The sequence below is a fragment of the Chlamydomonas reinhardtii genome, chromosome 16 (assembly GCF_000002595.2).
Source record: "Chlamydomonas reinhardtii strain CC-503 cw92 mt+ chromosome 16, whole genome shotgun sequence".
NCBI classification, from domain to species: Eukaryota; Viridiplantae; Chlorophyta; class Chlorophyceae; order Chlamydomonadales; family Chlamydomonadaceae; genus Chlamydomonas; species Chlamydomonas reinhardtii.
In genome coordinates, this window is record NC_057019.1 from 3,106,881 (window position 1) to 3,120,086 (window position 13,206).

General features: G+C 62.1%; 3 protein-coding genes across 4 annotated transcripts; 1 reads left to right on the forward strand and 2 right to left on the reverse strand.

Moving 5' to 3' along the window:
• Positions 1-2,039: 2,039 nt before the first annotated feature.
• On the reverse strand, positions 2,040-3,525 carry CHLRE_16g665500v5 (uncharacterized protein). Its single transcript, XM_001701390.2, has one exon. It carries the CDS (start codon positions 3,399-3,401, stop codon positions 2,811-2,813), a length of 591 nt encoding a protein of 196 aa, XP_001701442.1. The 5' UTR covers positions 3,402-3,525; the 3' UTR covers positions 2,040-2,810.
• A 120-nt stretch (positions 3,526-3,645) lies between these two features.
• On the forward strand, positions 3,646-6,957 carry CHLRE_16g665550v5 (uncharacterized protein). Of its 2 annotated transcripts, none has more exons than XM_001701419.2 (7): positions 3,646-4,058; positions 4,248-4,447; positions 4,645-4,684; positions 4,845-4,957; positions 5,258-5,546; positions 5,742-5,854; positions 6,025-6,957. In XM_001701419.2, exons 1-7 carry the CDS (start codon positions 3,911-3,913, stop codon positions 6,322-6,324), a joined length of 1,203 nt encoding a protein of 400 aa, XP_001701471.1. In that variant the 5' UTR covers positions 3,646-3,910; the 3' UTR covers positions 6,325-6,957. The 2 variants fall into 2 exon arrangements, with proteins under 2 accessions (XP_001701471.1, XP_042915698.1); XM_043071057.1 differs by having other exon boundaries at positions 6,025-6,806.
• Positions 6,958-6,994: 37 nt separating this feature from the next.
• Positions 6,995-11,515, reverse strand: CHLRE_16g665600v5 (uncharacterized protein). The gene is made up of 8 exons (XM_001701389.2): positions 11,173-11,515; positions 10,575-10,748; positions 10,298-10,375; positions 9,414-9,511; positions 9,052-9,181; positions 8,368-8,553; positions 7,832-7,981; positions 6,995-7,522 (listed from the first exon to the last, which is right to left on the reverse strand). Exons 1-8 carry the CDS (start codon positions 11,293-11,295, stop codon positions 7,442-7,444), a joined length of 1,020 nt encoding a protein of 339 aa, XP_001701441.1. The 5' UTR covers positions 11,296-11,515; the 3' UTR covers positions 6,995-7,441.
• Positions 11,516-13,206: the final 1,691 nt, after the last annotated feature.

The window sequence follows — 13,206 nt, forward strand, 5'->3', positions numbered from 1 at the left end:
GCGCAAGCCCCGCAGGCGGGCGCACTAACCACAACTCCTCACGAGAGAAGGCACTTAGAGCCTCCTCCGGCAGGAAACCCATAGCCATCCCCATACTTTCCCGCAGTGACAGCGCAACAGTGCAGTCCCAAAACCAGTGACGCCGGTCCCCATCCTGCATGTCCACCCCACACGCCCAACACGGGTCAACAGTAACGCCTCGCGCCCGCTCGCTAGCATGCCGTGGAAACGCCCAGCAAGCGTTGGCGGCCACACGCCACAGTGCTTCCTTATGATGATTCTCCCATTTCAGCGACCACAAGCGGGCCAAGGTGCACACGAAGGCCCCCGCCGCCAGGGCAGCCCCCACCCCCGACACACCCGCATCGCACACATACTGCAAATGCTTAGCCTTCAGGGCGGCTAACTGTGGAGCCATTTGTAGCACGGTCTCCGCCTTCACCGTGTAGGCAGTGAGCAGGATGGGCGGCCCCCCGCACTGCAACCATCCAAGTCCCCGCACCACCCGTTGCACCGACTCCGCCGTAGCACTCACGACGTCGGCCACCGGGAGTGGCAGCGCGGCGGCAGGCCCCCGAGCCAGCTGGGCCGCACGCGCGGCGGCAGCCCAGCCAGCGGGAAGAAGGGCCACCGCCGCCGCAAACCGGTCGGCCGCCTCTTGAGGCGACGCCGGCCCCGGCAGGGGCGACGGCAGGCGTGCCCGCGTGCTCCAGTGCAGCACCCGCCTCCACACAGCAGTCACATACATATCCACACACGCTTCACCAGACCGGGAGCCCTCCGCCCAAGGGCTTGTCAATGCCTGCCGCAGTTCGTTCAGGCCGTCATGCGCTGCAACCAGCTGGCCCACACACGCCAGTCCCGGCAGAGCGAACAAATCCGCGAAAGCCAATTCCCACGTGCGGCCGTCCACACACAGCGCCGGGTTAGCCCACAACGGCACATGACTCACCCACGCGCCCGGCTCGGGCGGCGCCACAAGAGTCACCGCGGGCAATGCAGTCATGGCTTTCAGCAGGCGCGCAAACGGCTTGCCCGCCGGGGTGAGCGGCTTATTCAGCACACGGTCCGCGGCCCCCCGCACCAAGAAACGCAGGGGCGTTGCCGCCGGGTGCACCTGGCGCAGCCACGCCGTATTATGGAGAGAGGGTCGCGTACTAGGCAAACCTGCGGCACAGTGACGGCAAGCGCACGGTCCCTGTTGTTGGTATTGCGCTTGCTTGACGGTGAGCTGCCTGACGATGAGGACATCCCACATTGGCCTTTGGCTTCGAGTGACGGTATAGCGCCCAAGACAACAAGGCCGGCAGACTACCACGGAGAGATGGCATGGGCACAGAGCAGCCTGCCGCGTTCTTGCAATGTCGCGGTCAATGCCCGTCATACCCCACCCGCACAGACCCCAGCACTCCCGGAAGAAGTTCGCACATCATGATTACAGCCCACCCGCAGTGACTGGCCCATGGCGATTGGCGAAGCGCCCGCTCGACTTTAGTCCTGTCCTTGTCAGGTCATCCTCGTATAGCAGTGTCCTCACACGTGCTAGTAAACACTTCGTGTGCACACGTGGGACTGCACCGACGGGTGGACAGCTCTCAAGCACGGTGGTTAGCGACTGCCCTGCGGAGCGACCAGGGGGACCCCTGGGAGCGACGTGCTGCCTGAGGGTGCTGCACAGCGCATCGGCGCGGAGCCCCAAAGGTTCTCTCGCCCGCTTGAATGATTATAGCCCACCCTCGCCAGCGGACTATCACCGTCCAGCTGACCGGGAGCATCTGAGGACTTCAAAGGGCTTCCTTGACTGTGATATAACGCGCTCTAGTGTCACAGGTTAACAAAGTGGCTCGCTGCTGGGCTGTTCGTGTTGAGTTGCCTTCGGCGTCGTGGCTGCGTGCCATAAAGCCCGGTTGCCGCCTGCCCCTCCCCCTTCTCATCCGCCCGCCCTGCCTGTTCCCCGCCGCTATTGGCTGCCCATTGTAATAGCCACCTCCAACCTCTCCCCATGCATCTTCATCCGTGCCCATCATCCTCTTCAGGTATCGCATCGATCGTTACATCTGCATGTCCTAATATGTGCCCTCCACGGGCCTGTGAACTCTCCCTTCGCAGCAGCACATTCCGTTCCGCTCGTGCTACCCGTCGGCCAACCGAGTCATTGCCATGCAATACCTCACGTACAACTACATTTCTTGTACCCTTCGTCCATCTTTGCCCACCGAATTGCATGTGTGCAGTGGCCCGGGGTGCCAAAATGTGGGGCTGCACCAAGACCTGACAGCCGCTCCCGCCCGACCGCCGACGCCCAATCCCAACTGTCCAGCAGCCCTTAGTGTACAACACGAATGCTTGCCCTCATGGGCACGCCGGAGCGCACCATCAACAAGCCATGAAATAAAATACATACTGCAATGCAGCTAAGAATTTAGCGCTGCTCAACACCAAAAACGTTCAAACTATAGGGGTGCCGCTATCCGCACCAGCCACTACCGACAGGCACGCCGCCAATACACGGGCATGTTGCGCGCCCTTGCTCGCAGTCCTCGTAAAATGGCATGTCCGTATTGCAAAAAACTGCGATTGCAAAGCCAAACCCCAACCCAACCTTGCAAGGATGCTCGGGTCGCGGCAGCCCTTGCTGCGTGGCTTGGCGCCTACCACGCACAAACATCCAGCCTAATCATTGCCCCGCGCAACACGAGGGCAATTGCTATGTAGAGCGAGTCACACGTGTGCTGGCACGCTACACTATGCTTATGCTACAGTTGTTCAGCCATCGGACCATCAAACCCTAAACACGATGATGGAGCCGTTCAGCGGCTAGCCATCGAACAGGACCGGATGCGCGACCGCCGCATGTCGTCCGTCGATGTCATGATGTAGCCCAGCGAGTGAAGCACGGACGCTGCCACTATCAAGGGCCACAGCCACCCCAACTCGTACTGGGCCCATTGCCCGAATGCGTCACCCCCGCTGTAGGAGCTCCAGTCCCCGTGGCCTCCGTTGCCCCAGTTGCCTCCGCTGCCCCCGAAACCGCTGCCGTCGTCTCCACTGTCGCCATCGCTCTCATCATGACCGCGACCACCTCTCCGCCGCTTGCGGAGCTTGGGCTTGGTGACCACATACTCCAGCCAGCGAGATGCAGCGGCCTTGGTGCCGGAGCGAGGGGGTGCGTGGGTCCCTCCGCGAGCGATGACAACGAGAGCTCCCCGGCCTGAACCACTCACGCCAGCCGAGCTCCGAAACGCGCAGCATTCGTCAACCAGTTGTGAAGATGCGGAGTAGGCAGCTGTCGAGGCCGCGCACCCGGCAGGCGTGACCGCGCCAAGAGGAATGGCTTGGGCGAGACCGCTGCCCAACTTGGCAGCGCTCAATAGCCCCGGAGGAGCCAGCACCACAACCATTTATTGATTCTAGCGTGTGTGTATGTGCGTGTTTTGGCGCGAGAGTCAGAGACCTTCAAATATTTGATGGCCACGCCACGCTTTGGTTAATTTATAAATCATGCAGTAGGGTAACCAAGTTCGGTATCATCGCTTTAGAGTACTCGCCAGTCGCCCACTCGACGCTCCGAGCCCATGCACAGCATGCCGTTGCCTTTGATTTGACACAGCCCTTGCGCACATTGCACCGCATTCCGACGTATCAATTTTGCGTGCAACCTTATTTTAGGCATAGGGCAAGGGCACAGGAGCCCAAACTGAGCCATCAACCTGTCGCCACTGGTCCGCCGACTGAATTGCGGGTGGATATACACATCTAGGCATCTTTGCCAGCATAAGGCCTTCGGCACACAGCGTATACGCCAGGGCCCGCTCTCCCCCGCCCTCGTTGCGGCTGGGCGCTGTTCCCTCCTCCGCTCCCTCTCAACGCGCCATCGAGGTTTCGGTAACAGATAAAGAGATAACACGAAATGGCGCCGCCCTCCCTGGAGTCCGCCAAGGCCACGCTTGAAGCGGCGCTGGACGTCTTCGCCGCACAGAACAGCTTAGCGCGGCCGCCTGGCGGGCGAACCGAATTAAAGGCACTGGGGGAGAAGGCGAAGCAGGCAGCAAGCAGAGGTGGGCGGGTAAACCTGGTGAAGTAGTCGGGCTGTCAGGGATTTGCCCCGGCGCTGGCATGGGTTAGGGCCGGCGTGGAGTACCTGGTACACTGGGGACCGTGCGGGAACTGCGCCTTCGTGCTCGTACAGCCGTACACTATGCAATGCCTTGCAACTCGCGCTTCGCCCATTGTCATCGTGTTTACAGCTGCGATTCTGGCGTCTGGGGGCAGCACGCCAAGCGCGGAGGAGGTATCGGGCGTGGTGTATGGGCTGGAGCAGTCCACCATCGCCATCTGCAGCTACACACACGGCTTCACGCATGGTTCGGGACCTTCGCTAAAGGACTCGCTCAAGCAGCGCTGCTCCGGGCTTGTGGAGCCCACACAGGAGCTGGTGGCCAAACTGGTAGGGGACAGCGGTGTTAGGGCTCTGTCGAATGGGGGTGTGCACGGAATGGGCTGGTCAGGGTGCTCGTGCATGGGCGGGCATGGGTCGATCAAGCGGGCCAGCTCAAATACAAGCCCTGGGCCGCCTATGCCGGCACGGAAAGGTAGTGGCGACAAGATACTTCTCATGCAGGCCGCTTCTTGTGTTATGTGCAGATGTCAGGAGCGGACGGCGGAGAGCTGCGCGCCATTGTGGGTGAGTTTGTGGCAGCATCTGTAGGCCGGACCCAGTAAGCCCGTTCGGCCGCCGTGTGGGGGTTTCTGGGCATTTGCTGCGGCTCCCCGGTTCGCGCTACGTTGTGTCGAACACTCATCAAGCTCGCCGCCCGTCGGGTTCTACCCGTGAATACTGGCAGGCAAGGTGTGGGCGGCGGTGGATGAGCTGGTGGCCGGCCCCATCGACAACAAGGGCTGCCTGTTCCGCAAGCTAGCGGACGTAATGGCAGGAGTCAAGTCCGCAGCCAAGGAGGTGGGCACTGGGCAGGGGCTCGTTTTGCTGTTCTTGCTGTGACTAAGTCATGACGACCACGGTGGCCTAGGTGAACAATGGGTACCCAGGGGGCCAGCATTGCAAAGCCAGCTGGCAACGCGGCCCAAAGTCAGCTCGTGGGTGCCAGTTCAACGATTACCGTGTTAACAGCAGCACCCTAAGAGCCGCGGTGGTCTCGCGACTGTATGCCATTTCTCAACCTCTTCAACCATGGACTCCAAACCCTTGCTTACCATGCAACCTCTACCCCTATCGCTTACCCCGCATCCACCTCACCAGCTGGAGGAGCTGGTGGTCGAGTCCAAGCAGGAGCTGGCCGCTGCCGACCGCACCAGTGCCGGCAGCCGCGGCCCTGCAGCGCGCACCAGCACCGAGGGGTCGCGCCCGCCTCGCTCCAGTGACGACGAGGAGGACGATGCGCAGTCCAGCGAGGTGGAGGAGGACGAGGACGACTTCCGGGACATGGGCCACCTGTCCGCCAGCGAGCTGGGGGCGGCGGAGGCGGCGGCCGGGCTGCTGGCGGCGGCGCAGGAGGCGATGCGGGCCGTGAGCCGGCCGCTGTTGGAAGGTGAGGAGGCGGGACGCCGGTGTGGGCGGGGAGGGTGTCAGGCGGAAGGCCCGGGAGGGTGTGTGATGTGGCGGGCTGCCGTCGCATACGCCGCGCTTGATGCATATGCCTCACTTGCATTTCCAAGCGGCCATGTGTGTACGCTGCCGCTTACTGCTGCTGCGGCTGCTGCTGCTGCTGCTGTCGCACGGCCAGGTCCGGAGGTGACTGGCAGCCACTGCTTGGACGAGTGGGAGTCCATGGCTTGGCACGCACAGAAGCTGCGGTCCAGCTGCGAGGCGCTGGTGGCATGCCTCTACCCGCCACACGTAAGTGGCGCCAGCGCGACCTGCATCCCAATCACGCTCCACTAGCCCCGTAGGAAGAGCTATGATAAGAGTTGCACCGCCGTTGCCAGGGGCATATGCTCGCGTACGAAACCCCAAGTGCCTCCGCTCCCGCTTCCATATCCGCACGCACCCCAACCTGTCACCTGCAGGAGGACTTTGGGGAGCTGCTGGGCACTGCCGAGTCCGTCAGCATCACACTGGAGCTGCTGCTGTCAGAGTTCCCCGAGGCCTACGCGGGCGCAGCGCCAGCAGGCGCTGGAGCAGGCGCAGGAGGCATGGAGGCAGCGGGGGCGCAGGCGGAGGGCCAGCAGCAGGCGGCGGGGCGCACGAGTGATGCGAGCGCGGCGCTGGAGGCGGCGCAGCAGTCCGTGGACGCGGCGGCGCAGCGGCTGCAGGATACGCTCAGCCGGCAGGCACACGCGGCACGGACGGGTGTGGCGACAAGCTAAGCGGCATTGCATGGTTGGGCGCGATGTAAGGAGAGGAGTGCGGGTGATGCGGTCTTGCAGGTTGTGTGACTTGGGGCTGCGTTGATCTGTCAGGAACTAAGCGCGCCGGTCTGTAGGCATGCGCTGAGCTCGCAGGTTGTAAGATTGGATTTGCGTTGGATTGGTGCGGAGCGGAGCCATACGCTGGTATGTCGTCGCTTTTGTCACTTTTGAGCAGGTGTGCATCATGGTTGAGTGCCAAGGGCTACGGCAAAGAGTGGCGCATGGCTGGGGCAGTTCGCGAGTCGTAGGGGCCCCACGGGGATGGTGTCCAGGAGCAGGGCACTGGAGTGTTGGTGTCCGGGTGCACAGCAGATGCCGCGGGCGCCAGTACGGCACAGTGAAACCTACGCGGCAATTGGTGAGCGTTGTGGCGTTTGCGCCTGCCAGGGTCGCGCCGCCTGGACAAAGTAGCACCAAGATTTGGAATCGCTACGCTCGTGCGAGTACTTGCATTTCCAGAGACCAACTAGCCAACTCAGTTACTGGTCAGGACAAGATACTTGGCTGGGTCGTGGAGCCCGTTTCAAACCCGTAAGCCAATGGGTGGCAGTTCACTGGCGAGGGTACTGTGGACTCACTCTAAAAGCAGACACGCAGGATTCGGTACCAGGGGGCGGGGCAATGCACAGACGCATGCTTACGCTACAGAGCACTCTCGCCTCACCCTCGCTCAACCGGGCGTTCACCAGGAACTACCACAGCACTCGCAATACCGGTAGTACACATCCTCAATTCTACCCTCAGTCACTCCTGACACTCTGCAACACAATATGATGCCGAAGCCAACCTGTTCTGCGTCTGCTCAAGGGCGGGGTGCATAGCCCCCGATGTGTTGTGTGGCACTCCTGCCAGGTCCCAGCCATGCAATCTGCTCAGGCCACCGCCGCCGTTGCATCAGCCGCCGTCCTGGCACCAACATCAAAATATCCAGTACCCCAACCCATCCGAAGCCAACAGCGTCTCCGCTTTGGCATGTGCTCTAATGCGCGGTCCATATAATGCATACCCAACTCCCGATCCTGGAAAACTCCGCAGCTCCTGTAATGGCAGCCGGCCGATTCCCTGCTGCTTGGGCTCATGCGGACGCGCCCGCGGCGCTGTTCCGGATGGGGTCGAAGTAGGGGTGGTTGAGCGCGTCCTTGGACGTGATGCGCTCCTGCAGTGGAGGCGGCGGATACCGGTGCGGGGTTGGTAAGTGGAATGTGGCAAGGGAGGGCACCGGCATCTCAGCTGCGAATGAACAACGGCCCACGGGTGGAACCATATAACCAACTCCAGATCAAGTGTTGGATGTACCCGCGTTGTGCCCTGTGCTGTGCCGCTGCTCTATCATGTTCCCGTACCCCACGCACCCGACCCTCGCTCTCCCCCATCCCCCGTCCAGATTCGTCCCCATAACTCTCAACCCCCTGCGCCTGCCCCCGCCGCTTGCCTGGCTGGCCCGCCCCAGCCGCGCCCCTCTCACCTGGTGGTCGTACCGCAGCAGCTTGTCAATGAAGTCCAGCGCCTCCGGTGTGGCCAGGTGCTGGTTGTCGGCGTTGATGAACTTGGTCCAGGGCTTGCGGCTGTGCGTGCCCAGCAGCGACTCCTGCTGGGGCTCCAGCTCCAGGCCGTACTGTGGGGCAGGAGGGACAGGGGGGAAAGGGGGGGGGGGGGGGGAGGCGACGAGACTGGGACAAGGAAGAGGCGGTCGGCGCGCTGGCAGGGTCGGGCCTCAGGAAGAAAGCACAGCTGCACAACCAATACGGCCGGGTAATGCTGAAGGGCAACGATTCTATCAATTGAAGCAGTGGCATGGCGCACAGGTGAGCCCCTTGAACAGTAACGTACGACACGCCTGCTCGCCCCCCCCCTTTCTTGACAAGTGGGACCTACCAGTTGAGTTCGGGGATATGCCCCCGCCCCCGTGCTCACCCGTGCGCGTACCCCGCCCCACACCGCACCGCACCATCTCACCCCTCCCCTCCCCTCCCCTCCTCTCTCCTCCCCTCCCCGCCCCACCTTCTCCAGGTAGGCGTACAGGTCATCGGTGCCCAGCACTCGCGCGATCTTGACCAGCTGGTCGTAGTTGTCGTGGCCAAAGAAGAAGGGCTCCTTGCGGAATATGATGGCGGCCAGCATGCAGCCCAGGCTCCACATGTCCAGGCTGTAGTCGTACAGCTGGTAGTCCACCAGCAGCTCCGGGCCCTGGGGGGGTGGGGGGGGGGAGGAAGGGAAGAGGCGCCGTCCACGAGGGGCGAGCGCGGGTGGGAATGCGCAGTAAGAAGCGTTGATGGGGAGGCTGGTGCAGGGGAGCGAGAGCGGGAGCGGGGAGCCGGAGGGTGCGGGTGCGTGGTGACGGCGCATACTGGCATACGCTGATGGGCTGTGTGTGCCGTTCCAAGGTGTGTGGTGTGCGGTATGCGCGGCATTGGGTGGCTATGGGCATGGTAAGTTTGGCGTCTGGAGGGTGCAGCGCGTGCTGGTGGACCGAGCGTTCGGGAGGTTGCCGTACGGCTGAGCAGTGATGGCGCCGCACCCGGTGTAGCGCCTCAGATTTGCACCAGCGCCCCATGCCAGCACCCGGGCATGCCTTCCCCGTCTCGCTGAGTCCATGCCAGGGCCCACCACCCAAGCGCACCAACCACCTCTGGTGCCCACATCCCCGGCCTGCTCCCTTCCTCGCTAGCTCGCCACCCCGCTGACCTTGAAGTAGCGGGACGCCACGCGCACGTTGAACTCGCGCTCCGGGAAGTAGAACTCCGCCAGGCCCCAGTCTATGAGCCGCAGCTGCCGCTTGGAGTGGTCAATCATCACGTTGTGCGGCTTCACGTCTCTGTAAGCATGGCGGGAATGATGAACAAGGGCAGATTATGTCAGGAGGTTGATTGGCATTGTTGCGCACTCCAGGCGTCGCCTCGCGCATCGCCTGATCTCATGAGCTGGTCCTCAAGCGCCCTGACTGTGTCCCGAATCCCATTCACCCGACCCTTTTAACGCATGGCGCGCGTAGGCCCGGCGGTTGTGACGACCGTTAGCTGTGTAAAACACACGCACTCCGCACTCGCCTGTGCATGATGCCCATGGAGTGGCAGTACTGCAGCGCCTTGAGCAGCTCGTAGATGTAGTAGCGGATATCCAGGTCCGTCAGGGTGGGGTACAGCACCTGAGGCCGTGGGGAGGTGGCGGGGCAGCACGGCGTGAGGGGTGGGAAGTGCGTGGGTAGCGTGACTGTGGACACGTGCTATGCGCGCGGCATGGCGCGGCATGGGAGGTGGGAGAGTCGCGCGGGAAGCGGGCGGCTGACACGGCAAACAGGCTTTGGGGTCGTCAGAGTCAGGTCGGCGCATGCTCTAAAATGTTACTCCGGCCTCAATCGCATACCACCGCACATCCAGTAGTGCCACACCGTGCAGCTCCCATGACATGCAGGAAGTTCTACCCATGCCGCCCATGTATTTGAAGTCCAGACTTGCCCACTTTTGGGGCTGAGCCCCCGGAGCGCAGCAACTCAGGGGGGGGCGAAGCCCACAAGGAACAACCCTGTCCGTGCGTACGTTCGTTGTTGGTTCATCGGGCACCAAAATACTGGCGCAAACCGCGAGTACCACATGTTTGGATTTGATGTGGCCTACTGACGGGACGCGGCGACACATGGCCGGCCGTGCCTGTACTAACCGACCCCGGCTACGTCCAGGAGATGAGGTAGATGTTTGCGGCCTCAGGCGGATAGGGAAAACCACTTTCTTGTCGAAGTGCAGACTCCCGAACCCGGCCCAGGCTTTGACTCTGAATTCAGCCACGGACCCACTTACCACAACGGGCCCAGCTCTGTTCCCCGGCCATTTGTTCCCAGACCTCCGCTGTGGTTCCCAAGCTATCATCGTTACGCTCCCTCCTGTCCTGTCATGCTCCCTCCTGCCCCGCCCCGCTCAGGGTCCCGTCCCCGCACCTTGAAATCGGTGTTCTCCACGTACTCGAAGATGAGGCTGGGCGTCCGCGAGTGCGGGTCCTTCACAATGTCGAGCAGCTGCACATGCACCACGAACCCGATGGTAGGCAGAACGTGAGCATAGTTGCTACGAAATCCAGGTGCCAAAGCTGGGTAGTACGTCACGCCCTTGGAGCAGCGTCGCGGGCCATATGCCCGGCCTGGTCCGCGCGGAGCCCCCGCGCCACGGACCACCCCCAAGAACTTCGAAACGACGCCCCTCCCCCACTAGCCTTACCTTGATGATGTTTGGCCCGCCCTGCAGGTTCTGCAGGATCTTCACTTCGCGCAGAATCTTCTTCTTCTTCACCGGCTTCAGGATTTTGATGATGCATTTCGTGGGCGGCTCCGCTGCAACGTTGACGCCCTCGAACACCTCGCTATACTTCCCTCGCCCAACCTTCCGCACCACCTGCCAAGGGTGCGAGGATGACGGTGTGAAGGTAAGGAACTATACTCCTGGGTGAGATAAGCAATGTAAGGGCGAGTGCGTGCTGAATGTCGTGTGAGGCGGAGGTTGTCAGGTGCCAACTGAAGTCGGGTGGGCTGCCATGGAGCCAAGACTCCTGACCCCAACCCCGGTCCCAGCCCCGGCCCAGACGTTGACGCTTGTCCCAGCCCCGTCCCCAACGCTGACCGCAGCCCTGGCCCAGACCCGCGGCAAACCCGACACGGGGCAAGCGGGCCGCCTGCGACAGACACACCGGGCAGACAGCTCGCGCCTGTTTTCTTCGCTCAGGAGCCAGGCCCAAGCACCCTTCTAAGCTATCCATCAACACCACGTCAGGCGCGAGAACCATGCCGTAGAATGTGGACTCTTTCAGGACCGCTCGCACCTCATAATTGTCCTGGTCGCCCCAAGACACAGAAAGCCGCTCGTAGTCGCTGTACTCCGGTTCCCGCTCATTGCAGACATTGGCATAAATTTTTGCCCTGTGTTCCAGCACCGCAGGCGGCATCCTGGGGCGAAATTCCTTGCCCGGACCGGCTGGACGAGACGCCAGGTGCACTTCTATGTCTGCAATATAATGTGCTTGTACTAGGAAGGCCGAAGGCGGAGACGAGCGAGTCAAGGTCAAGGTTTGCGCGATGACTTCTCCAAAGGGCTTCCTTGATTGATTGTATCGCGCTTTAGTGTTACAGGTTAAAAAAGTTGGCTCGCTGCTGGCTGCTCGTTTTGAAAGTTGCCTTCGGCGTCGTGGCTGCGTGCCATGAAGCCCAGTCGCCGCCTGCCCCTCCCCCCTTTTCATCCGCCCACCTTGCCTGTTCCAACGCCGCTAATGGCTGCCCATTGTAATAGCCACCTCCAACCCCTCCCCATGCACCTTCACTCCTACCGTGTCCATCGCCCTCTTCAGGTCCTCCTTACTGTCGCGTGCATGGTACTGCTTGACCAACGAGCCCTGAATATTTCTAGCGTGCCTTCGCCCGCCTATCCTTGTCTACCGGTTTCCCAGGAGGCCTTTCCCGCGTTCATACGCGCTCCAGTTACAGCCTTGGCGGGCTTGTAGTCACATGGGCATACATCTGATGCATGAGCGCCAACTCAATACTGCACAAAGCACGATACTGGCACAATTGCGAGTGCCACACGTTAGTATTTGGTCAAGCCAATTGATCGCCAACAGGCGGCAGGTCCAAAACAGCCGGTCCGAATCAGCGCAGGGCCTGGCGGCGGCGCAGGACCTAGCGGCGGCAGCGGCGGCGCAGGGCCTGGCGATCTCGGCGGCAGCGGCGGCGCAGGGCCTTGGCCCAGCAGTGACGGCTTGCATGTTCGTAGCGGACGGTATGGGCAAGGCGCCAAGGCCACATGGAGGAGGAGAGCGCGGTGCCGCCCATGAAGCGGTGTCGGCGTGCAGGTTGTTGCCTCCTGCGTGGGGCGCGAGACCTGACCTGCGGCGTGGTGTGCTTTCTTAACCCGCGTTGATGGCGCGTGTGCCTGTGTGGTGGTTCCGGAGCGCGTGTCCGCCTGTGGTGCCTGGTCGTGCGTGCCGCAACCTGGGTAGGCAGGCTTGCATAGTGGTTGGGTAGCGGCTGCGTGTTGCATCGTGTGCCGTGCCCTGCCGGCTCCTTGGGGGTTGCCTTGATGCTTGTTTGCCATTCCCTTATTCCTTTCCCGTTGTCCTCGTCTGTGAGGTTGTGTTGATGTCTATGCTTACAGGAGGCCTCCCGTTCGCCCTAGCCTGTCTGCACCCCTTGCCTCCTTGTCTGCGTATGCTTGCGTCCCTTGCCGCCCCTGCGGAGGATTCGTTTGCGTTGGCTGCTTGTGGCTTCCTGGTGTCGCATGGCATGCACCGCACGCGCCCATGCCGACCGCAGTGCGACCGGGATGAGCCATGCAGCGATCGCGCTGTCGTTACTTCCTCGGCCGCCCGGCCCCCTTGCTCATTTATTTAACCGCATCCGTCACGTCCCCGTACTTAGTGTTCTTCGTTTAGTCACCCCGCGCAGCGCACAGCCATAACAGCCACAGCCTGCAGCCCGGCTTGCGCACCATGTCCTCGCGGTTGCTTTGGGGTTGACGTTGCTTGCCTCGCGCCTAGCGCCATAGCTTCTACGCTGCAGTGCATCACGCCTCCTGTCCCTCCCTCCCTCCCTTACATGTCGTGCTGGGCACCGGTGGCACTGGTGTTCTCCAGGTTGGTTTCGGGCGCATCCTTTCTGGTAGTCCCAACGCCAGCCCGGCCGGCGTCGTCCAGCCCAGCCATCCCAATACAGCAGCCACCTTCCGTCAGCCAGCCATGGGCGCGACCGTCCACAGCGTTTACCGTCGGTTACGAGGTAACATGTGAATTCGCAACTTGCGCTACTGACTGCCTACTCTCGTGCCGCCTGCAAGCCCACTCCGCCTTCCGCTCTGGTCTACGTAC

What these genes read in the sequence shown, in the direction of transcription:
- CHLRE_16g665500v5 (XM_001701390.2), bottom strand. Translation starts at nt 3,401, where the DNA reads ATGGTTGTGGTGCTGGCTCCTCCGGGGCTATTGAGCGCTGCCAAGTTG.
- CHLRE_16g665550v5 (XM_001701419.2), top strand. Translation starts at nt 3,911, where the DNA reads ATGGCGCCGCCCTCCCTGGAGTCCGCCAAGGCCACGCTTGAAGCGGCG. An exon ending in GAAGCAGGCAGCAAGCAGAG is followed by an intron (nt 4,059 to 4,247) that starts GTGGGCGGGTAA and finishes TCGTGTTTACAG; the next exon opens with CTGCGATTCTGGCGTCTGGG. An exon ending in GAGCCGGCCGCTGTTGGAAG is followed by an intron (nt 5,547 to 5,741) that starts GTGAGGAGGCGG and finishes TCGCACGGCCAG; the next exon opens with GTCCGGAGGTGACTGGCAGC.
- CHLRE_16g665600v5 (XM_001701389.2), bottom strand. Translation starts at nt 11,295, where the DNA reads ATGCCGCCTGCGGTGCTGGAACACAGGGCAAAAATTTATGCCAATGTC. An exon ending in TCCATGGGCATCATGCACAG is followed by an intron (nt 9,182 to 9,413) that starts GCGAGTGCGGAG and finishes CCATGCTTACAG; the next exon opens with AGACGTGAAGCCGCACAACG. An exon ending in TGGCGTCCCGCTACTTCAAG is followed by an intron (nt 8,554 to 9,051) that starts GTCAGCGGGGTG and finishes CCACCCCCCCAG; the next exon opens with GGCCCGGAGCTGCTGGTGGA.